This window comes from Pipistrellus kuhlii, unplaced genomic scaffold, assembly GCF_014108245.1.
Source record: "Pipistrellus kuhlii isolate mPipKuh1 unplaced genomic scaffold, mPipKuh1.p scaffold_m20_p_15, whole genome shotgun sequence".
Classification (NCBI taxonomy): domain Eukaryota; kingdom Metazoa; phylum Chordata; class Mammalia; order Chiroptera; family Vespertilionidae; genus Pipistrellus; species Pipistrellus kuhlii.
Window position 1 is genome coordinate 24,518,034 of NW_023425460.1, and position 24,794 is coordinate 24,542,827.

The 24,794-nt window shown below is 36.6% G+C and overlaps 1 protein-coding gene across 5 annotated transcripts; it reads left to right on the forward strand.

The window, feature by feature from the left end:
* LIPN (lipase family member N) lies at positions 1 to 22,959 on the forward strand. 5 transcript variants are annotated; one of them, XM_036438495.2, is made up of 11 exons: positions 1 to 766; positions 921 to 1,012; positions 4,163 to 4,220; positions 6,439 to 6,556; positions 8,481 to 8,679; positions 10,434 to 10,543; positions 13,150 to 13,286; positions 15,255 to 15,401; positions 17,197 to 17,268; positions 17,989 to 18,060; positions 21,577 to 22,959. In XM_036438495.2, the coding sequence occupies exons 2-11, from the start codon at positions 996 to 998 to the stop codon at positions 21,808 to 21,810; spliced, it is 1,164 nt and encodes a 387-aa protein (XP_036294388.1). In that variant the 5' UTR covers positions 1 to 766; positions 921 to 995; the 3' UTR covers positions 21,811 to 22,959. The 5 variants fall into 5 exon arrangements, with proteins under 5 accessions (XP_036294388.1, XP_045437840.1, XP_045437841.1 ...); XM_045581884.1 differs by lacking the exon at positions 1 to 766 and adding an exon at positions 5,466 to 5,581 and having other exon boundaries at positions 931 to 1,012; XM_045581885.1 differs by lacking the exon at positions 1 to 766 and adding an exon at positions 5,463 to 5,581 and having other exon boundaries at positions 963 to 1,012.
* Positions 22,960 to 24,794: the final 1,835 nt, after the last annotated feature.

Genomic DNA, 24,794 nt, shown 5'->3' on the forward strand with positions numbered 1-24,794 from the left:
TATGAGATTACTTTTCTCTATTAAATTTACTATAAAAAAGTGTTAAGAAATGTCCTTTGAAACATACAGAAGAGCAAATGTCCATTAGAATTTATGACCAAGCTGGTAACAAACATTATTACTATTCTTCAGCAATTAAGCAATTACTCTATTTTAGAGTTGTTCATTCATTTGTTTATTAATTCACTCAGCAAACAGTTTTAATATTGATAAAGAGAGAGATAAAATCAAGATAATGTGATACTATAATAGAAAAAAGCCATCTACCCATTTTCAGGCATGCTGGGAAGATTTGAAGGCGATTTAACAGTAGCTTAACAATGCAGACAATTAACTCTGGAAAGAAACAGGAGCATATATCAAAACAGACAATGTTACCTCTTTACACATTCCAGTCACCAGTACTGACCTTTGCAAATTGATAAGACTGTATCTCACATTAGATCCAACATGAATTTCTGGCTGTGTTCTGCGTGTGGTTTTTCAAAAAAGAATCTCTATTTGGATATACCTCTTACAGGAATTCAAATACAAAACGAGCGCAAGCAAATACCAATCCACCCATTAAGTAAGCTGTTAGGCAGGTAAACCCGGCTTGGAGGAATGGATGGTATCAGTTTCCTCCCATTGGATGGTATGGTCTCTCCTCTTCATTCTCACAAACCTTTGACCTTTTCCACTGGTCATGTCCTGATCCTGCCACTCCGGGTTGTGGATGTCATCACAAGCAATCACCAGCACTCTTGGCAATAACTTCTCTTTAAATGTAAGTGATCTTTCTTTTGAGCATTTTGGTTTGGGGTGGATACATATTCAATGAGTTTATTACGGCCTCTTTTAAAAAAGCTTCGATATTTCACTCATTTATAATGGATAGAAATTTTTATTTGTCATTTCTCTCTTCTACTTCTTTATCCTAGCTGTATTGTGTTTGAAGATGGGGCTAGTATAGTGGAGCTGAAACTGAGATGCATTGATACCAACCCTAAGAGAACATGCTCCACTCCAACAGGTTATCTAAAAAACAAGACTGTTTCTTATAGATATCATGAACATCGACAACTTTGCTTAATGGGTAAAGAAATAAAAATTTGAAATATAATCTTAAGTGCTTTTCCTAATGCCAAAATGTGCTAATCAATCATTTTACATACACACACACACACACACACACTTATGGCTTTATTGCATCCCTGTTTGAATTTTAGGATGCATGAAGAATTAGGTAAATTGTCTTGTTAGCTGGCAACAAATTCTGTGGTCCTGTTCATACAGTCTTTTCCTCCAAGGCAAAATTTGTCTCAATTTGTAAGTTTTCAAATTATTCTTTTTTCCAAATAATTAGTTTCTATTTTGTTGGTTATGCTTAATTTTTTTTAAAAAAACTTTGTTGTGTGCAAGGGAAAATTATGCCCCCTTTGAAACAATCATGTGTTAATAAAAGGCAGTCTTTGGGGGAAAAGAAGCAAACAAACAAACAAAAAGATAATACTTAATAACAAATATATTTTGAATTAGAACATTGGAAGGAAAATAAAAACTATTTTCCCAGATAGATACCAACTTTAAGGAACTACATTCAATCATGTATTTTCAGCAACCTTACTAATTAAATGGGCAGCCATCATTAAACAATTGCTGAGGCTGTAATATGATCCTTGGGTCAAGATATCAGAAATATTCAATACCATAGGACTTCTGAAAGGCTGCCCCTTAATCTACATTTTGGCCAACATTCCTTTCCTGCTCTAATACCATTTAGCTTTATGAAAAACAAATAACAAAAACAAACCAAACAAACAAACAAACCACACAAACACACACAAGAAAAAAACCTGGGGAATTTGAGCTTCTAGAGCGTAGGAGCCATCATTTAATATTTCACAGAGCCAAGGAAGAAGTTTCAATTTATTTTATTTTAATTCATTTCAATATCTTAAATAATTACTAAAAAAGTAGCAAGCTTACTTTGTAAGAATGATGAAAATATTGTGGGAAAATTAGCTTTATTTATTTTATAAGGCCTTATATCTGTCAAATAAAAGAATTGGAAGAATTCTCCAGATTATTTAAATAATCCTCAGATAATCTTCAGAGTTGAGGAAGGAATATAAGGAGGCAATAGTGTTGAAATTCTTCTGAGATTTAAGCTGATCTACAATTTGTAAAAACCTGAGCAGTTTAACTATGTTCATGCTATTTCCACATAAAGTCATAGCAACAAATCAACATTAATAATAATAATAATGATAATGATAATGTGCTTCCTAGAACTATCCAAAGAATCCATTGAAGTTTCGTTGGAAAGGGTCATTTTAGAGTCATAACCCATGAGAGATTCCAGACAAGTCTACCCATTTCTGCCATTTTATTGTCCACAATGGCAAAACATGGTTAAGTCTTTCATCAAATACTGAATATGGCTGGTAAATAATCTTCCCACTTAGTCCATAATCTTTCATACCACATTTGTTTAAATGGCATAAAATTTCTTACATAATGGAACATATCTTAGGGTTTGGACAAATATTAATAATATCTTTGTTTTTGAAAGTATTTGAGAATGAGTCCAAACTAATAAAATTAAAACTCCTATGTCATGCTCAGTAGCAACTTAAGCCTTCTTCCTGTTGGAAAATGAACAATGTTTAGTGATTGTGTGGACTCTACAGACATGCAAAGTGAAGTAAAAAATTAAATCACATACCCCTTCATTATCTAATATTTCAGGTGGGGCATAAAGTTCATTTGTCTTTATTCTCCTCAGGTCCCCAACTCTATCTGTTTAAGGCAGAGTCTAACTGGTTTGTAAGTTAGCTCCCACAATGGTCACTGCCAATGTTGGCAACAGGTTGAATCCCTTTAGCAATCTGGGTTTGTTTTCTCCGCCACACTGCTAGTTCCAAACTTTTCCTAGACTCAAGAGTTGAGAGTCAGGATGGCCTTACCTTGTTGGTTCAGGTACAATCAATCCCATCCCTGTACACTAGATCAGCTATTTCAACTTTTTCATCTCATGGCACTCATAAACTAATTACTAAAATTCTGCAACACAGCCAGAAATATATTTTTACCAATCTGACAAAAAAAATAAGTATAATTTTTATTTATTTACAAAAAATGTACTAGTAATAACCTGCTCTTTCTGCTTCAAAGTGACTAAAAAATCAGGTGCCTATGCATGTATACTATATGGATCTCTAGTACCAAGAATTAACCAATCAAAGACAATCTTATTATGTGACGTGACCAATAAGATGCAACTCTGTTATATGACTTAAATATTTATGGTTCAAGATAGGGCATTCATAGCAGATGGCTATTGTTGTATACATGGCTGTTGTCTTTTTTTAATTTGACAATGTGAGAAAAGTGAGGTCAGTGTTCTGACTGACTAGTGAGGTATTGTGTATTTTAAAAATTCTTGAGGTATATAAGTTGAAAATCGCTGCACTAGATGGTTGACACTAGTACTGTCACATACAGTTGACCCTTGAACAACAAGGGAGTTAGGGGTGATGAACCCTTACCTATTCAAAAATCTACCACTTGACTCCCCAAAAACTTAACTACTAATAGCCTACTGATGACAGAAAGCCTTACCGGTAACATTAGTACATAGTTTGAACATTAGAGGCATTACATAATATATTTTTACTATAAAGTAAGCTAGATAAAAGAAAATGTTATAAAGAAAGAAAATGCATTTATTATACAATATTTATTGAAAAATATCCACATATAGGTGGATCCACCCAATTCAAACCCATGTTGTTCACGGGTCAACTATACATTGAGTCATTTGATCCTCACAGTAATGTTGTGGGGTTGAGAAGGTAGTTATTATTATGTCTGATTTTATGCACTAGGATCCTGAATACATTTTACTTCCCCATACATTTGACTCATTGTTTTCAAAATGTTGCTGAACCCTCCCAACAGCGATAGACACTCAATGGAAACATGAGGATTCAGTCAAACTGGTTATTTGGCATAATATAGACCATTATTTCCCAATCCACAAGTGCATTGTGGCATTTGGTGAGTTGGGAAGACGCCCTGGGTGTGTATCATAGTCCAAAGTTTCCCCATTTACCCTGGGTTTCCTGCCTCTCATCTGTCTGGCTTCTAACTATCACTGCAATCATATCTCATTCTTCAGCCTGATGTTACATGCTGAAGATCAGAAGTTCCTAATCCATAGGAGGCCTCAGGAGCAGGTAAAATCAAGATTTATCACAACCAGGAGGCAGTTAGCTTGAAAATCAGGTTTTATAAGGGCTCTTCAGGGAGGCTGCCTGCGTTCTTGTCGTACTTCTGTCACCGGTTGGCCCTGTGAGGTTGGGCAGAGATCTTAAATTTCTTTCAGCCTTTGTTTTTTTTTCATTGATAAAGTAAAGATAATAACAGTAGCTACCTTATGGAATTTCTTTAAGGTTTAAATAACAAATTAGAAGTAATTAGAACAGTGCCTTGCAGAGGCCAAACATTCAATAGAATAGATATTGACTATTCTTCATTTCAGAAATGTTTTAAATTATATACCATTTACAGATATAAAATTGTCTGAACCAGATAGCAAGTGTATGAAAAGTTATTTAATTTCAAAAGTAAATTCTGAATTTCTAAAAGTCGGTCATTAATTTGTTATAACCATGGCTCTCTGCTATTTCTCTCTCATTCATTCTTACATTAAGTGGTGAAAGAGCTTACACTGTGCTTAGTGTTTTATAATCCTTTCTCTAACCCTGTAATCTTCCTTATAATCATTATTATCTTCACTCTATCAACCAGGAAACCAAGAGATAAATCCACTCAAAATAACTTGCCTAGGGTTAGGAATCTTGTGTGTTGTGAGACTGGACTTCAATCTCAAGCCCTTGAAGCTCTCATATAATGAGTGTTTACACTGAAATGATGTTGTCCTACTTTGAAAAGATATGATTTAAGCAATGCCAAGAGGATAAATTGCACATTAAAGCTTGCCATTGGGTGTCCACAAGAGAAATAGTCACACCAGTAGAAACTTACTTGCCAGCTTGTTTGTTCGGTTGGGGCTTTAGTTCTTGTTTGCTTTGTGAAGTGCTGAGCTAGACTATAGGTTATCTCCACTTTTAGCTTTGCCAGGGTGTGGAAATATGTCCTCCGAGTCTCTATGTGTTCTGGCAAATCGCAGGTGAACAAAGACTTAAAATAATTGAAAAATTTTTCATTAAAATAAGAGATAAAAATAAGTTTTCATACTATACTAAATTCATTGTATTTTCAGAAGTGGGCTATTCAAGGTAGTTTTGTATGAAAAAATAGTTTAATAATGCTCAGAGTTAGCCACTGTACTTTTTCTCTTCAACACTTCTCAACTTTCTCAGGATGTTAGTCACATTTTTCTTAGGATACTATTTTCATTTTATTAATCAGCTCTGATGTATAAAATTAATCTGTAATTATTAAATGTTTTATATCAGGCATTCCAATGATGTGGCTGTTTTTAACAACAACCTGTTTGATTTGTGGAACTTTAATTGCTGATAAACTCTTTAATTTGGAAAATGAAGCAAATCCTGAAGTGTGGATGAATACTGTAAGTCATGGAAAATTCCAAAGAATGCCAAATAAAGCAGATAATAGGTTATGAAATTATTAAAAGTCCTGCTAGAGCTGAAAATCTCTGATAAGAAAACAGATAAAACAAGCTATTTTTAAAAATATTTTTTTTATTAATTTCAGAGAGAAAGGGAGAGAGAGAGAGAGAAAGAGAGAGAGAGAGAAACATCAATGATGAGAGCAAATCATTGATCCATTGCCTCCTCCTTCATGCCCCCTACTTGGGACCAAGCCTGCAACCCAGGCAGGTGCCCTTGACTGGAATTGAACCCAGGACCCTTCAGTCCATAGGCCAATATTCTATACACTAAGCCAGACCAGCTAGGGCTAAAACAGGTGATTTTTAACATTTTTCCAAAAGTCAAGCTCTTTTGGCTGAATAAATAATACTTCCTGGTCATGCAAAGCAGAACTATATTTTTTCAGACAACTTATATTTTTAATAGTATTAAGGATTTATATTTTAAGCAATCTGGATAATATTTATAACTGCCCTCTATTGGGCTATGATCTTATTATCTTTAAACCAAGAAGGATCTCAAAGACAATTGACTTGAGAATATTGTTTGTCAAAAGAATGTGTCAATGCTAAATATTATCTCTCTCCACTAAAGAAATGTCAATAGTAGACATTTTCTATTATATATTTCTATATAAAAATATTCTACTTATTTTTTATCAAAACTTTATTTAATAAATTAATTTTACAGTTACCTGGGGCTATAGATTACAGATAACTCACCCTGATAAGTTTACAACAGATACTTTGTTCTAGTTTCTTTTGATACCCATTCTAGAACATGTTTAGCTAATGCCCGTGTTTTCACTGGCCAGAGTGAAGTCATCACCTATAATGGATACCCCAGTGAAGAGTATGAGGTTGTCACTCAAGATGGGTACATCCTTAGCATCAACAGAATTCCTCACGGGCGAAGAGACACTAGGAGTGCAGGTATGAGTTGTGCCTCTCCCGATAAGGATTGGATATGACTAAAATTCAGTGCTGGCTTTTCTTTAAGAGAGTGACTGATACATATATCAAACATTTTTTGAATTTTGCATTAGTCTTTAAATGGTTAGCAGGGAGTCTCATTCTTTTCTAATTCTCGGAAGACTGCCAAGAACCTAAAAATACAAAAGGCAAGACTGAGCTTGTTGGCAGCAACTAGGCTTGCTTGTTAGGGTGTAAAGGCAAAAGTGGAGCCTACATTTTATAAGCTCATTACTGATTTTCCAGGTGATAAACTTCTATATTCCAAGAAAGTGGATTTCCTCACTGTTGGAAAGGGATTCACTGGGTTGTATAAAGTTGGTTGTGGGGTGTCCCAAAAGAGTATCTCTGGCCCTCACTAAAATTAATAGACCACCCTCTTCATGATAAAAGTTCAACTTAAATGATTGGCATTTCTGAAACTTCTTCCAGGAAAAAAAACTTTAACACTCACACATGCTCTGGATCTAAGAGACCTATAGTTTGTGGAATGGAAGAATAGGGTGTTAATATGGCCTCGTTCAAGCTGGCCACAAGCAGAGGGAGAATTAGAACTGCAAAACCTCTGAAGAGGGAGAGAGGAGAGCAAGCAAAGTCTCAGTGACCTCTCTGCATCATCTCTCCCACCATACACATTCAGAGTAGCCATAATCATGTTGTTCGACACTTTCTCCCTCTCAGAAAGAAATTTGTAATTCAAGAGTTTTTTATAAGTAGGAGGGGGGAGGGAGGTGATGTGAGTGGGATTACCTGACAAAACATGAGACATCTAAAGTTGAATTTCATAAACAATAAACATAGATGTCTCACTTGAGTATATAGAACTCAGATGAAAAAATTATTTTTTGTTTTATTCAAATCTAATAGGGTCCCCAGGTCTTTTTATCACTTCTGTTTGTTTGGGGCTAAATCTGTCAACCAAATCTCCCTCAGGAGTGGGGAAAAGGGGACTATGAAATACAAAAGGAGAAAACTTTTTCAAGGAAAGGTTTTGCTTCAGGAGGGAGGATTTGAGAAGATTTGGAATTAAACGTCATTTATCGGGCATATTGTTCCTAGCAAACCTATGAGGTCAATACTATTAATCATTAAATTATAGGCCTTTGGAAACATGTCATCCTGGTCCTTCTCATTTTCCCCAATGAATACTCTATACGCTTGGAATTTGAGAGTTGGCAGAGAGGGGGTTGAGTTTATTTTACTATTATAATTTTCAAATGTTCTCCCGTGGGTGGAGGCTGGGTGTTTGGTTAGAAGCTTGGTGAGAAATTAGTGATTGTCCATTTACACTCACCCCCTCTCTCTCCCTAAAGGAAGGACTGGAAGAGGCATAGGACTCCATTAAATGTGATCACTTCCAGGTCACTGTAAGCCACACCCAGAAGATATGTAAATACAAAATCATAGAGCATAGCAGTTACAAGCACATGCTTTGGCATGAAATAAAACCCAGTTTGAGTCCTGACTCAGTACCTTGTTAGCCTGGTTACCCTTGGGGAAGTTACTTATCTGAAGTCTTAGTTTCCACACCTGTGCAATGAGGAGCCTCAAAATAATAACTAATTTATAAAGTTATTGTAAGAATTTAATATGCTCGTGCATTTCAGTCAATGGCCATAACACCAGGTACAAAGTATTTGCTCAAGAAATTTGCTTTGTGATCATAAAGTTCTACACTAATGACAGGGGAAAAGTGGATGGTGTTTTAGGGTTGGTTTTTTTATTTTCTTTTTCTGGTGGTGGTGGTGGTGGTGGTGGTGGTGGTGGTGTGTGTGTATGTATGTACGCACATTTCTATCATGTTCCTGAGATGCTCTATATATCATAAATTATTTTATCATTATCTACCTATCACTGTTCTCTCTCTTTCCCTCCCTCACTTCAGGTCCCCGGCCAGTAGTGTACTTACAGCATGCCCTGTTTATAGATAATTCCTGCTGGCTTAAGAATTATGCCAATGGAAGCCTTGGATTCATTCTCGCAGACTCAGGTTACGATGTCTGGCTGGGGAACAGTCGGGGGAACCTTTGGTCAAGAAAACACAAAACACTGCCACTGACTAAAGAAGAATACTGGGCCTTTAGGTAAACTGTGTCCAGTTTGAGACAATTTTGAATATAATAGTATGAATAATATTAATAATAATCTTTGAAATCACAGTTCCTTATAGTTCCTACTAACATCTCAAAAGTCAGAAGCAGCAAGAAGCTTTAATTTCCACTGGTTCTTCTGTAGTCAAATTATATCATTTTAATAAGATTATTGTAATATCCAATGCTATACAGTAAAAGTATGTCCCAAAAGGAAGCACAGGAATTCTTATGACCATTTATGCAGTCAATCCATATTTATTTAGGCACTATTTATTTATTTATTTAAACTATTCTAGGCTCTGAGCATTTAAAAGGGAACAATGTCCCTGCCCTCACAAATCTTCTATTCATTCTAGTGCTGCTAATACAAGTTCTTTCTCTTGGACAGCCAATCAGTTTTACAATGATGTGTATCAGTACTAGATTTTTTTTGATTTTTTTTTAGAGAAACCATGGTTGAATTTTATAGAATACTGTTATTTGTTTTGTTTTGTTTTTAAATATATTTCTGAGAGGAAGGGAGAGAGAGAGGGAAAGAGAGAAAGTCAATGATGACAGAGAATCATTGATTGACTGCCTTCTGTCCACAACCCAGGCATGTGTCCTGACTACCAGGAAATGAACTATAACCCCCAGGTTCATAGGTTGATGTTCAACCACTGAGCTGTGCAGGCCAGGCTAGAATACTATTTTATAATATTCTAATTTGAGATCTTTAAAACTTTGTTAAGGGGAATGGAAAAAAATCTTTTGATATGATGCGTGTTTCTTTTAGTAAAAGTGTTTCTGGGGTCACCAGAAGACAAGCTGGTGCCCACCATAGGCTTTCCTTCATGGGTAAGCTCACTGTCACATGCAAAGTTATGAAATATTCAGAATCCACTGGCAGGTTGAGAAGAAAGAAAGAATAAAATAACTTGTTAGAGTCAGAGCTTTCAAGCAGTGTGGCGAACATTGGGAAATATTTTGTGTCACTGGTCCTTAGCTAGGAGCTAGGATCTTGTTTACTGTAAGGTATCACAACTCCCAGTATCAATCTATATTTTTCCTCACATGTTGTTTATTAAAATAGTCCTCTAAATTATAGAGTACCTGACTCAACTAAATGTTATGTACTAATTGTTCTCCTGTATCAATACTAGCTGAACTGGTACTGTAAGATGTTAGTATATATTGAATATATATATTCATTTATATTGACAGAAATGTTAATAACAGCAACAACTAATTGCAGCCAGAGTCATTTCCTTAATACTATCCAACCCTTATGACTTCCTTAAAACAGGTGCTATCATGTTCATTCCACAGATAAGAAAACTCAAGTTTAGAGAATCTAAGTAACTGATCAAAAGCTACTACATGCTAGAATTATGATTTACAACCAGTTCTGTTTCTAATAGGGGCATTCAAATAGCCCTGAGAGTCTTAATTTCCCTGAGGGAGTCTAAAGGAGTGGCAGGAGAACTAGATTGGGGGATGGAGGGAAGGGAAGTGAAGCAAACACAATAGAAGGGAGTGAAGAGGAGAAATGATAAGACTGAACTTCAGATACTATACACAAGTCTTGAAATCATTCCTGTTATTCAAAAGTAATCCCTGTGAATGCAGTGAACTAAAATTACAATAGCCTGCGTGTAACTGGATCAATAATGAAATATACACCAACTAAGTGTAAAAAAATGTGATCAAATGCTCCAAATTTCAAACTTAGTTGGGAGTATTGATAAGACCATTTTATTTTGCAGTTTTGATGAAATGGCCAAATATGATCTCCCGAGCATAATAGACTTCATTGTAAATAAAACTGGGCAAGAGAAGTTGTATTATGTTGGACATTCACTTGGCACTACAATAGGTATGTTTGCGAAGGTCAGTGTTTTACAAGGGTCAAAGTCTTGTAAGAGTTCATCTTTAAACTGGAACAGTTACTGCCATTAATAACATTCTTCATTCCCTGTCCTGTTCTTAGCACGTAATTCCAGTGCCATAAGTGACTATAAACCTGGATTTCAGATACTGTTTGTAGGCCAAATATTCCCTTCATTTCTGATCATAATTACACATTTGTAATGGTGATATAATTTCCCAGTATAACATGTACCCCAAATCCAAAGAAGTATCCAAAGAATAAGTTTCTAGACTCCCTCTGAGCTGAAAATGTAAAGCCTAATCACATAAAATAATCCCTGAAGAATATAATCATACCTTCCTCACAACTCACATGGGATTTTTAAAAATAAATAAAGGGGAGGAGTTTATATTTATATTTGAACAAATTAAAAAGATATGACTATTTTTTGAGTTGGAAAATGAAAGCTTACTATAACAAAGCAAGTGGGCTTATCTAGTGTATAATATAATATAGAATATCAATTAAATGTAAGAACTATGTAGAATTTTTTTAAAAAAGTCCAAAGCCCTGCTCTTTGAAAACATACTTTTTAATCATTTCCTATTTTTGGGGGGGTGAAGGGGTGGGTAGGGGAGGAATCAATAATCTAGTTCCAAATAAAAATGTAGAGGGATCAATATAGTTAAAAATGTGAATTTACTAGTGATCTTCCACTGAAGTTTTCTATTTTAAGAGATCAAGTTACGTTAAAACTATTTAAGTATCGGTGAAACTGTGCAAGAAACAGTAAACATTCTTACAGCAGTCTCCATTATTATTAACAGAAAATGTATATTTATCAGTGCTTTGTATTGATCAGCAGCTTACAAGCTTAGAACAGGAAGTGAGCATCAGAGGACATATATAAGGGTATCAAAGAACTAATTGGAGACTCGCTTCAACTACCCCCAACTACCACTAACAAGTAAATAATTATACTCTCAGAGCTAACATTTATTGAGCATTTACTGAGTTTAGGACCCTGTGTTTAAGAACTTTCCCAAAATATCTCTTTTTAAAACTTTCTATTATTATTTCTATCTCCCAAAAGAGGAAACATAAATTCAAAGAAATTAAGTGGATTGCTTGAGGTCTCTTAGCACGTAAGAGGCAGAACACAGATTCAAACCACGTCAGTTAGACTTCACCCATGAGATACTTAGGCTTTGGATGGAGCAGGAATGAGTTGAGTGGAGTCTAGAAAAGTGAGTAGGACTTTTACAGGATATGCTTTAACATGTGCTCTTCAAAGAAAACAGAAATTTTGATCATCAGTGATCTGCATTGCATTCAGGGCCTATAATTTTTTAGTGAGTACTATTTGCATACTGGGCAGAGCAATTTTTACTTTGTGGGAAAGGCCCACTGTTTACATGGCACCTAGCTACCAAGGCCCCAATTCATCTATAATAATAAAAGGGTAATATGCTAATTAGACCAGATGTCTTTCGGACATCATTCAAACATCCTTTAAGACAGCCAGTCCCAGGTGCCAGCAGGCAGCCCTGGTGCTGGGTGCCAGCGGGAAGCCTGTGCCAGCAGCTGGGGGAAGGAAGGCCTACTCTTGCACGAATTTTTGTGCAGCAGGAATCTAATTAAGTGATAATAAGGCTCCCGAATCAGTATGGCCAACAACAAAAAACCTACAGAAATCTTCAAGGGGGAAGATTATGCCTATTTCAGAGTCTTTGTATCAACTGATACAAAGTCAGCTCTTTTTTTTTTTTCTTTTTCTTTTTCTTTTTTTTTTTGCCCAAGACAGTTTCAATAAGAATCAGGGGGGGAATAAAAAAGCTTCTGCTATGGAAACACACCCATACACACACACACACACACACACACACACACAGTGGAGGGTGGCCAAGAAGGCATCTTGGAAAATCAAAATACACAGAAACTCCACAGAGCTTCTTCTGTGTAGTGCTGATCTCATCTTTACAGAGCTAGCAATGGGTGCCGTGCTATTACTTAAAGACCAGAGCAAATGGTACCTGGTTCTTCCTGGGACCACAGTGGACCGAGGGAAACCCCCTTCTCTCTTGAAAGCAGAAAACAAATTCTGGAGGGTTGGTAAGCATCCCTGAGGCAGTGGGAGCAATGAAATTCCATTCCATTGTGAGAAAGAAAAACTGGAATAATTAGATGGTACTGCAGAAAGGCCTACTTTGTGAGTCACCTCCCAGAACTGATTCTTTACTTCTGGAAGCTCTGGACTCATTCTAGCACCTCAGCATTGGGGGCTGAATGACAATACTGACAGCAGTTCCTCCAGGCTTTGAAAGTGAGGTTGTCCATAGTCACTTGCCAGTAGAAGCTTACACCTCACTTTCCACAACCCGGTTACAACTGTCCAGAATTAAAAGAAAAAGAAAAAGAAAAGAAAAAAGGAGACGAGAGCAGAGAGGACTAAAGGCAGATTCTCTTTGCAGAATAACTCAGAAGAGTCTCCCAATTCATTCCCAAAGATCAGGCAATAGAAGGATTAAAATGACAAGAGTCCCTCCTTTTCTTTATAGAGGCAGTATGCATTCCTCATTTTTACAAGAGTGTCTTATCTCCTGTTCTCTCAGGGTTTGCAGCCTTTTCCACCATGCCTGAAGTGGCTCGGAGAATCAAAATGAATTTTGCCTTGAGTCCTGTGGCCTCATTCAAATATACCAAGGGTATTTTTACCAGTTTTTTTCTACTTCCAAGTTCTTCAATCAAGGTAGGCTCCCCATTTCACCAAAATGTATTTGAGGGTCTCATTTTGGATCATAGATATTCATTATTTTAAAGTCTGTGATGAAATAAAAGTAGGAAGTTTAGATGAAATCTGTGGAAACCAGAATCTGCAACCAGGTGCTTATTTGTGTGTGTGCAAGTCTGTACCACACTGTCTACAGCTGTCATATACAAGTTATTATACTCAATCATTAACAGACCTGACTATATATCAGAGCCGGTAGCTGTGCTGAGTGCTAGATCAACGTAAAGTCCATTCATGTTTTCTTGTTCCACTGTGCAAATCAACGAACTTGCAATGTCCAAATGAAAGACATTTTTCTAGTTTCATACGGTCACTGACATCCTGACTTTGATGTAAAATGTGAATAAAATAATCCTTCTTATATGGATTAGTAAATTAGAACTCATACTTGTTCTAATTTACTAAAACTATGATTATAAAGCTTAATTGTCTTACAACTCAAATATTTCTTCGAATATTTATTGGTTATTTTCCAAGGATTGGAAAAGCAGTTTGATTGCTAATTGGGAATTGGGAATTTTATCCATTTAAGTTATTTTTCTATTTGTTTTTTGTCTCTTTGAAAAGGTCATTGGCACAATGAACACAGTATTTTACCAAGATAGCACCTTGAATTTGGGGTGAAGGATAAAATCAATTTTGGTCAAAGTGAAGTCAAGAAGACCAATTAGGGTATCCCAATAATTCATATGTGAGAGGAGGCCCTGGTTTATGGTGGTGTAATAGATCTGGAAACCATTGTTTGTTGAGCTAAGACAAGGAAGAATTTCCATAGGGCCTAATGATTGGTTTGATAATAGTTTGGTTGTATTATCTACTTGAGCTCAAGTGATGTAACTTCCCTTTTGTGTGGGTTGATAATTCTACTGCAAAGTGTATTGATATCAATGTTGGATATTTCCTACATTTGGACAGACTGAACAGACAAATTAGTTAAATTCAGAGATAGACACATCTACCACCAATTTTGCAGATCTATTGCTTTGCCAACAAAGATTGGATCTGAGGCAAATACTGTCCCTGGTTTATCTGTTTCATATCCCCTACTGTCAAGTTTCCTGCCACTGTACATTCCATTCCTTGACCTCACCTGCCACTTGATAATATCTGTTGCCCAGAGAAGCTCCAGTCCTCTCATCAAAGATTCCCCTCCCAATCTTATTTTCCCAAGCCCTAGACGTTTTAATGTGCCACCCCCCTTTCTGTCCAGTGGCACCCTCTCTTTGGTACACGATGCTCTATTTTTCAGCATAAAAGCTAGCTAATCTGGGATGCTCCCAGAAAAACATTATGCACATGGGTAATAGGGAAAATCCTACTTTCCCTTCTTATTCAAGGCAATATTTATCCTTAAGGAGAAATATTCTGCCTTTCTTGCCAATTAATGAGATATTAAAAATGAAGCCACTGAAACCGGTTTGGCTCAGTGGATAGAGCGTCGCCCTGTGGACTGAAAAGTCCTGGATTTGATTCCCGTCAGGGGAATGTACCTTGGTTGCAGGCACATCCCCAGTAGGGGGTGTGCAGGAGACAGCTGATCAATGTTTCTCTCTCATTGATGTTTCTAACTCTCTATCCTTCTCTCTTCTTCTCTGTAAAAAAATCAGTTAAAAAATATTTTTTTAAATGAAGTCAATTACTGATTTACAGACTATAATGAGAGAATACAGAAAAGCTTCACCATGAAGAAGCAAATTTGTGTTTGAGGGTCCTTACTGCAATCTCCTTATAAATTACGTCCAGTGATCTTCTCTGGGTACAGATGGATTCATAAGTATAGTAGTTCCTTTGCCTGAACAATTTGGTCCCCTTGACTGAAACAGCAAATACAAATTGATCCTAAGAATCCTTATTTCTGGGATGATGAGAATGTTAAAAAGTTTGGAAATAATTCTTAAAAATATATATATATATATTTTTTTACAGAAATTGTTTGGTACCAAAGGTGTCTTTACAGCAGATAAGACAGCGAAGACAATTTTTGTCAAAATCTGCAACAATAAAATATTACGGGTGATATGTCGTGAAGTAATGGACTTATGGGCAGGGTTAATCAGGAACAATCTGAATATGGTATGTATAAGGTATGGGAACATTAAATGTTTTGAGAAATTCCAGCTTTCCTTTGATTTAGTTTGATGTATCTATTACTCTGCATAAATTAATGGGTATTAGTTAAAGGTAGTCTAAGGGTATTAATAAAGGGTATTCTAAGCCCTTAAATGCCAAGATTTGCTATGTATAGATTAGGAATTCAATAGCCCATGAATGTGAAGACTGGGGAAAAGAATAAATAGGCGGCTTCAACCTTCCATCCCTGATCAAGTTTAGGAAAAGTAAATGTTCCTCAATAGGTAGTAGTTTCACATGTTCATAATCAGCCACCACTTACTACAGTGACTTTGATTTTACAATTAATATAGTGCATTAAAAATAAAATCCTAAATAAAACTGAAACTCGTAGACACAGACAGACAACAAACAGCATGATGGTTACCTTAGGGAAGGGGGAAGGAGGGGTAGTGAAGGTGTAAAGGGGATCAAATAGATGGTGACAGAAGATTTGACTTTGGGTAGTGGGCACACAATGCAACATACAGGTCATGTATCATAGAAATGGACGTTTGAAACCTATTTGACCCTATTACCCAATGTCACTTCAATAAATTTAATAAAAATAAAATAAAATAAAATTCTCAAAAAGAAGTGAAGCACATATAAGCATTGAACTTATTTTGTGTGTGCCCTCATATGTTGGATCACTCTGGTCTCAATAAAACTCATCACTTAGAACTTAAAAGACAGAATGGAATGGAGAAGGAATCCCATTTCTCTGAAGAAGCAGCAGTCCTGTTTCATCAACTCTTTGCTTCCTGTTATTGAGAATTCAAGAAGGAGAAGGAAAAGGAGGAGGAGGAAGAGGAAGAAGAGGAAAAAGAGGAGAAAAAAGAAGAGGAGGAGGAGGAGAAGGAAAAAAGGAGGAGGAGGAGTTAATATTTGCAGAGGATTGTGGTTGGATAGCTATCTCTGTCATATTCCAAAGGCAGCCAAGTGAGACTGTGACAGTAAAGCTAGTCCTAAACGTTTGTCTATTAACCCACCCTACTCCTATTTGTTAAGAAGCTAAGTTGCATTAGACCAAAAACCATGAGGAACCATTGTTCAAAGCCTACTTATTCAAAAGTAAAGATTTTTAATAGTTCCCTTGATTAGTTTCATGATATTCTCAGGTATAAAATTATGATTACTATTGTATCTCTATAATGTCATCTCTATAATGTTTATAAAAATCAAAGTACAGAGCATATAGAAATGATTGTTTATTGGCTTTTCTTTTATAATATTTTATTTTATCTTCACAAGTGCCCACCAAATTGGTAGCATGATTTTCATTATCTTCATTTAATAGATGACAATATAGAAACTCAGAGATGTTAAGTAACTTGCCCAAAGTCACAAAGATTATAATTAACAGAGTTAGATCCTGAAGTCCAGGTGTTTTTGATCTACTGATCTGCAATAGCGTGTCTAGGCACTTGTACCTACCACTGCTTCCACTTGCACTTTGCACCTTTCCTCCATGACGTCCATTCTTGCTTCTTCTACTTCAAAGGAATTAAATTATCTTACAGTTTCAGAGCTGATTCAGGTTTGCTATCAAGCAACCCATGCCACTGGTCAGTCCACTGTTCACTCATGTTCAAGTGTCTGTCAAAAATTCAGACTTATCTAGACGATTCACATGGATATTTTCAAAACCCCCAGTATTTGTTTGCTAAGTTTTAGCTGAACTGTTTTCTGTGTTTGGAAGTCATAGCTTATTTCTGTGGCCGATTCCTGGTGTAACATGTGGTTTATTTCCCTTCAGAGTCGGATGGACGTGTACATGTCACACTCTCCCACTGGATCATCAATACAGAACATCCTGCATATAAAGCAGGTAGGGACTCTGTCATGAAAAACCATCCCCATCCCTGTTTTCATTATATGTGAAGGGAAAGAGTTAACAGGCCTCCTCTAAGAACTTTACCAGCTGGCTTCCATTTTGTCCTTGTCACCATCTTAACTGGTCTGATTTCCCTGGGTTTTAAGAGAAATGACAAAATATGGTGCAGAACAAGTAGGTAATATAAATAATTCCCTTCTTAAATCAGAGCTTATAAGAGAGGCCCTGAGCTAAAGCAAGAGGTAAACTGGGAAAATCTCAGGAATCTGAGCCTTCCCCAGAGAGAGAAATATGACTTCTCCCTAATGAGTTTTTGTTTTCCATTAGCTTATCCTACAAACCATAGGAGATCTGTTTCTCTTCTCTTCTCTTCTCTTCTCTTCTCTTCTCTTCTCTTCTCTTCTCTTCTCTTCTCTTCTCTTCTCTTCTCTTCTCTTCTCCCCCCCTCTCTCCCCCCCCCCCCTCCCCCCCCCTCCCCTCCCCTCCCCTCCCCTCCCCTCCTCTTCTCTCTCTCTCTCTCTCTCTCTCTCTCTCTCTCTCTCTCTCTCTCTTTCTCTCTCATTTTTCATAGTAAAAATGTATTTCCATCTTTCTACTGGTCTAGAAGCCTTATTTTCTTTCCAATATGCAGTGTTTTTCTAAGATTTGCTGTTAACATTAATGATTCTTATTCTGAATATTATATTACTAAAAAACCCCACACATTTATTTCAGCTTTACAGAGCTGATGAATTCAGAGCTTATGATTGGGGAAGTGAAGCTGAGAACATGCGTCACTACAATCAGGTGAGTTATTCAGAATGCCCCTAGAAGGGTGGTTTTGAGACATTGTAAAAATAAATTATTTGAAAGTGAGAAGAATCCTGCCTGACAATTGGTGATATTCACATGGATAGATAGAACTTTTTGAAAGTTTTGTGATTGTAATATGTATTCATTGTGAAAATCTAGGAAAAAAAGAAGCATATTCTAAGGGAATTAAATAATGTATAATCACTCCACCCAGAGATAACTAGATATATCAATATTTTGTTGCATTCATTCTAGTCTTTTCAGCATCACTGCTTTTATACAACTTTTAGTATTTCTTTTATTTATGGTTATAGCAATACATAACCAATGTTACTGAGGGTTTTTTTTTAACATAATCTTAATGGTTGCATAAAAGTGAAAATTGTTTTTACAAAAATCTACACAAATTTACAGAGTAAATGAATACACATTTCTTGATACTAACAGCAAGAATTGGATACAACATGAACATTAAAAGAGTATTATCCACCATGAAGACGTCTTAAGGCATTTTCTCCTTCCAATTTTACACATCCAAATTTATAGATTCCTTTGGCCCTCCTGTGCTTTAACCAATGTTGTTGCCATCATTTCTTTTCTCAAAGTCATCGGCTGGGCTTCTGTGTGAACTAAACCCATTAAATTAAAAATTTCCAATGTTTTCCAAGACTCATATATTTAAAGTCATTCCTAGTGCAAACCCACATTAATTAGGTTGTTTCTAAGCATCAAAACCGTCGATCAGACCAGTTATTTCTCAATAATATATGGAATTGCTAGAGAAATAATTCTTCTAGCTTTTAAGATAACAGTAAGAGCTATGCACATTTTTATTATTTTTATCTGCTTGATTATGGTATTATTTACATACAGTAAAATTCATTGATTGTACACGTGTAATTCAATGAACTTTGAAAAATATATTCATTTGTGTAACCGCAACACAATCAAGATACTATAGAACATTTCCATTACTCAAAAACTTTTCTCCTACTACTCAAACTATGTATATTCACAAATGCTTAAAAAAGGGTCAGGAAAAAAAACCTACCTAACAAATGTTAAAGTTATTATCCTCAGAGAGGGGAGGAAAGAAAGGGTGAAGTAAATGGACATGATGGAGTAAAAGAGGCTCTATTTTGGATTTTACATACTTCTGCTGTCATCCATTATTTTTATTAAGCAGGTTATATATTGTTTACTTTTTTAAATATCTATTTTTATTGATTTCAGAGAGGAAGTGAGAGGGAGAGAGATAGAAACATCAGTTATGAGAGAGAATCATTGATTGGCTGCCTCTTGCATGCACCCCACTGGGGATCAGGCCTACAACCTGGGCATGTGCCCTGTTCAGGAATCTAACCATGACCTCCTGGTTTTTAGGTTCAACCACTGAGTCATGCCAGCCAGGTTATATTATTTACTTTTAAAAGAAAATGGAACAAAATATATCACAGTTAAAGACCATTATAATCAAGTTTTTTTTTTTCTTCCAGTTTTATTAAGGTAAAATCAGCAAATGAAATTTTAAGATTGAATATACAACATGATAAGTATGAAATAGTGTAAATGTCCTTATTATAATTTATCCAGGCTGATCCTCTTTTATTTGTGTGAGATTTTAGATCATTTTGAAACAAGAGTTTTAAGAGTAAATAGGACAGGTTTAGGAAATTGTAGGAATTTTGGAACCGAAGGGGACCATGGAGGAAGCACAGGGCTGCAGAGCAGCAGAAGGTATATTTCCAGAGAATAGGACAGCTGAAAAGCTCAACAGGTACATTTCCATAGAATGAGGGAGCTGGGAACAGCAAAAGGGCTATATTTATAAAATAAAGAGAAGGAAGCCCTTCATCCAGAAGCAGAAGAAGAAAGGAATGGGGGGAGGGGGTCTTCACATGTCCCTTGTGAGATTCAACCTTTGAGCTTAGGGGTTAGTATAGTAATCAGTCTAGGAAACAGTGGCCGATCAGAGGGGATACCAAGGCACCAGGATCTGCAGCCTTTGTGAGCCATAGGGAAAAGGAACTCAGTGGAACCCTTTCCCCCTCTCTACTTGGGAGTCCATTCTGTGGGACTCTTCCCCTCACCCCATGTGGGAGTCTGTACTTGTTCTTTAATAAATCTCCACCTTTGCCATACCACTTTCTAATCATGGATTCATTCTTTGATTCTCGTGGACAAAGAATCCAGGTTCCAGTCCAAAATTTCCATTTCAACTTGAAGTCAATTTTTATTACATTCTAATTTCATCAGTTTGCCCTCTTAAGTTTCCAGCACAGTCTCTGTGCCTACTCTATGCTTTTTCGAGAATAAGAGGATTAACTCATACAAGCCTCATAAGGGTAGGAATTACATTCTCTTTCGTTCACCAATGTTTTCTCACCTAGCAGAGTACCTGGCGTTTACGGGGCCCTTAATATTTATTTGTTGCATGAATACAATTTCTTAACCTCCCTCTGACCACCTGAAAATGTCTCTGTCCCCTTGATTCTAGTCTTCTTTTCTCTCAGAAAATGAAGACCCTCTTATTTTCCAAGTTCACTTGCATGTGCCCTTGACCCTCACCTCTTTTCATCCCTTCTTCACTCTTACTCCTTTTATTTTCTTAAAGGAGCTCCTATACCTCATGAAAAACAGTCACTATAGTTTCCTTGCAACTTACTCTCCTAACTTGAACTTTGTGATGCAATGCTCTCTGATTTTTTCTTTCCCTTTTTGTTTGCTCTCTTTGTTCTCTGCACTGGCCACTCTCTGTTTCCCACCACTGTCCAACTGTCAGCATTTCCCTAAGATTCTTAGCTAGTATTCTAATAAGATCTTAACAAGATTCTCTGTACTAGTATCTCTCTTCCTTGGAGAATTTAGCCATCTCCAGTACTTTAACTATCTCCTTCTTTGGACCATCCATATTGCTTGACTAGATTTTTTTTCAGGAACTATCCTTTCTTCAAATCATTTCACAAACTCATGATCATGCAGCCCTCTTAAGACAGAGCTCTGAGAAATGAACCTGCTTTGTCCCCAAAACTTCTGAAACATATCCAAATACCCTCACCTGGTATTTAGACTGTCTCCAATCTTATATCCTACAATGTTCTTTCAAATATTTTCTTCTCTGGGTATACACTGGACAGCTTGCCATTCCTGACCATGGCATACAGGCTCTTCCCGCCTCATAGGAAGCCCTCCCACTCTCCTTCCTATCGGTCAAATGACTTCTTTGTATATGAAGCCTCCAACTGGAAATAACTTCTTTGTCTTCACTTTGATTGTCTTTATAGTGTGTTATAACATATAACATACACTATTTTGCATACAAATGTTTGGTTTTCTTGCCTTGTTTCTTCAAACTCCTGAAGATAAGAAACATTGCGTGTTTCCTTCCTATTTCCCTCAGTGAACAATGGACTTGGTAGATATTGATTTGGTAGCGTCTCTACTTATTTGAATTCAGTTGTTTCTGTGAGGAGCTTCCTCTCATGAATGTTCTTTCTTTCTCCCCCATAGAGTCGTCCCCCAGTGTATGACTTGACTGCCATGACAGTGCCTACTGCTATTTGGGTTGGTGGAAATGATGTCCTTATAACAATCAAGGATGTGGCCAGGATACTCCCCCAAATCAGGAATCTCCAGTACTTCCAGTTTTTGCCAGATTGGAACCACGTTGATTTCATCTGGGGCCTTGATGCTCCTGCACGGGTGTACAGTACAATCCTAGACTTGATGAAGACATGTTCCTGACTACAATACACCCACTTTTCCATTAAAGCTTGCTTTCAACTTCAGGAGGCTTTGGGGAAAAGAATAATCAACAGTGAGGTCTACTCCAGCATCCTCCACATTGTTGATGTTGCTAAATGTTCCCTGGTCAAGGAGTCTCAAGGAAAACATCCCCCAATCAATGGTATCCCACAGATTTTCCACTGGTGATTTGCATTCTTCATGAATAAGGAGGAAGATCTTTCTCCCTGTCTTGCTGATTCACCCGCATACAGAACCAAACAAGAGACAGAAAGGAAAATTTCTCAAGGCAAGCCTCATGTAGTGCTAAGCATGGAGCAGAATGATCCCTAAACTTCCCCATTCTTCCCTAATGTAAGTAGATTGGTGTTCTCCCAAACTGTAGTCATTCACATTCCTCACTCACCTGTGCCATGTCTGCATGACACCTACAATTCTGATTATTTACAAGTCTCAAACTCAATTTGTTTATTTATATATATTTAAAAAAAACATTTTTGGAGCTACTATAAATGGCAGGAAAAGGTACTATTTACCCCAACTTGAAGGTAAATATAAACTGTAACAATAAATAGCAGATAATTGATAATAAAATTCCTAGATGCCATGACTAGTCAAGGCCCCTGAGTTTTAGAACTGCCTTCTTTTTGTTAAACGTGTTCTCTTGATTTGAAAGGGAGATTGGCAAGTGCTAGAAACAAAGACATAAACCAGAGTTCGGCTTTCTCCTTGCGCTCAGGCTAAAAGAAATTTGACAGTGAGTCTTTGGTGGAATGTACCATGGCCCTTCAAAGCTGTTCATGTCATAATTCAAGAAACAAACCCTAACCCTTATATGACAAAAGAGACTTTGCAGATGTGACTAAGTTATGGAAGTTAAGAAACTTGAGGTGAGAAGTGGCTCAAAGTAATTACAGGGGTCTTCCCCTAAGAGGGAGGCAGGAAGGTCAAAGTCAGAAAATATAACAACGAAACCACAAGAATCTGGAGTGATGCACTGACTCAAGGAATGCAGGCCGCCTCTGGAATCTGGAAAAGGGGAGGAAACAAATTCTCCCAGAAGTTTCCATAAAGAATGCAGCCCTACACCTTTATCTTAGATTTCTGATCTTCAAAACTGTAAGAGAATAAACTTATATTTTTAAGCCACTAAGTTTCTGATAACTTGTTACAGCAGCCATAACAAACTAATACAGGGATTAACTCTCATACTGTATGTTTCAATGCTATTTAATACCATACTTGTGTATCGGCTAAAATATTTCATAGCCCCTGTGGTGCATCGCCTATACCTGGGGTAATACTGGCCAACAAACTCACAAGGTCATCATGGAAAATGGTAAATCCATAGACTAAGGCAACTGTAGAAGGGTTTAGGCCCGAGGCAGTGTAGCTGGTTGCTAAGATGATGGATGATTATAGGGGAAGCTCTGTGTGGTCAGTGTCCTGCTTCCTCCTCTACCTTGACCTCCCTTTATACTGTGGCATCCAAGCTGAGACACCATTCCTGAATCAGCCCTCCTTCCACCAATGGACTCTGTGCTGAGGTAGGTCATAGCTATGGTTCTTTCTGCTCTTAAATTTCAGTGCCTTTCCTTCAAATTAAAATAGGCTTGAGAATATTTTCTTACATTAAAAAAGATTTATTTTGTTTCTGTTCAATTTAGAAAATAGAGAAACTGACAAAGAAAATGATGAGCATTATCTAAAAGGAATATCCACTAAAAGGAAACTACTTGGTTAATATTTTAATAGATTTATCTCTGGTCCATTTCTGTTTATGTCCGTTTATAACTTTAAAATATTCAATAAATGCTATTTAGTAATCTTCACTTTCCCCATTAAAATATATTATGAATACTGTTGCATTGCCTACCACCAATGTCTAGATTTGTACTGAGTGAATATTATATATTTATAATGAGAGAATAGTGCTCTGTTGTAAGAATGAACTAGAATTTATCAAACCACTTCACATGGCTGTTTCTGTCATTTCCAATTTTTCACTCGAGTCCTTTTGTTCACCACGGATGGCTCCTAGAAATAAGTTTCTAAATTTATATTTATTTTTTATTCATATTGCCAAATTTTTCATCAGAGAGTTTTGAAGTGTACTCAGAAAGTGTGTATGCCATCAATAGGAACAAGTGGTAATTTGAGGGAGCAATACAACAAAATAGCATACATATCAAATCGCATACATATCAACATATGTGTCACTCCATCTATTGAAAAAAATCTGCATTAACCGGGACACCTGGTAAAGGGGGTCAGTGGTTATTGCTAAGCTGTCCCCTGAAAACTAATGAGGTGATAGAAGGGCCTCCCTCTTGAGTCTACACTTTCTTTTCATTCCTCACTGACCCTGTTTGCCTTAGTCCTCATCACCCTGAAACTGACCTGAAACATTTGGGCAAGTTGTTTCTTTCTTCTGGGTCTGTTTTTTCTTTTTATTACCATTGACAGGCCAGTTTATATTAGTTTCAGGTGTACAACATAGTCATTAGACATTTATATAACTTACGAAATGATCACCCAGATAAGTATAGTCCCCATCTGACACCATACATAGTTATTAGAATATTATTGACTGTATTCCCTATGTTGTACTTTATATCCCCATGACTATTCTGTGACTGCCAATTTGTGATTCTCAATCATTCCCCTTTTTCACCCATCCCCAACCTCCTCCCATCTAACAACCATAAAATTATTCTTTATACTTATAATTTGCTTCTCTTTTGCTTGTTCATTTATTTTCTTTTTTAGGTTCACATGTAAGTGAAATCATATGTTATTTGTCTTTCTCTGTCTGACTTATTTCACTCAGCATTATACCCTGTAGGTTCATCCATGTTGTAAATGGCAAGATTTCATTTTTTATGACTAAGTATTATTCCATTGAATACATACCACAGCTTTTTCACCCACTCATCAATCAATGGACACAGGTTGCTTCCGTATTTTGGCCATTATAAATAATG

What these genes read in the sequence shown, in the direction of transcription:
- LIPN (XM_045581884.1), top strand. Translation starts at nt 5,474, where the DNA reads ATGATGTGGCTGTTTTTAACAACAACCTGTTTGATTTGTGGAACTTTA. An exon ending in GAAGAATACTGGGCCTTTAG is followed by an intron (nt 8,680 to 10,433) that starts GTAAACTGTGTC and finishes TTTATTTTGCAG; the next exon opens with TTTTGATGAAATGGCCAAAT. An exon ending in TCAGGAACAATCTGAATATG is followed by an intron (nt 15,402 to 17,196) that starts GTATGTATAAGG and finishes ATTTCCCTTCAG; the next exon opens with AGTCGGATGGACGTGTACAT.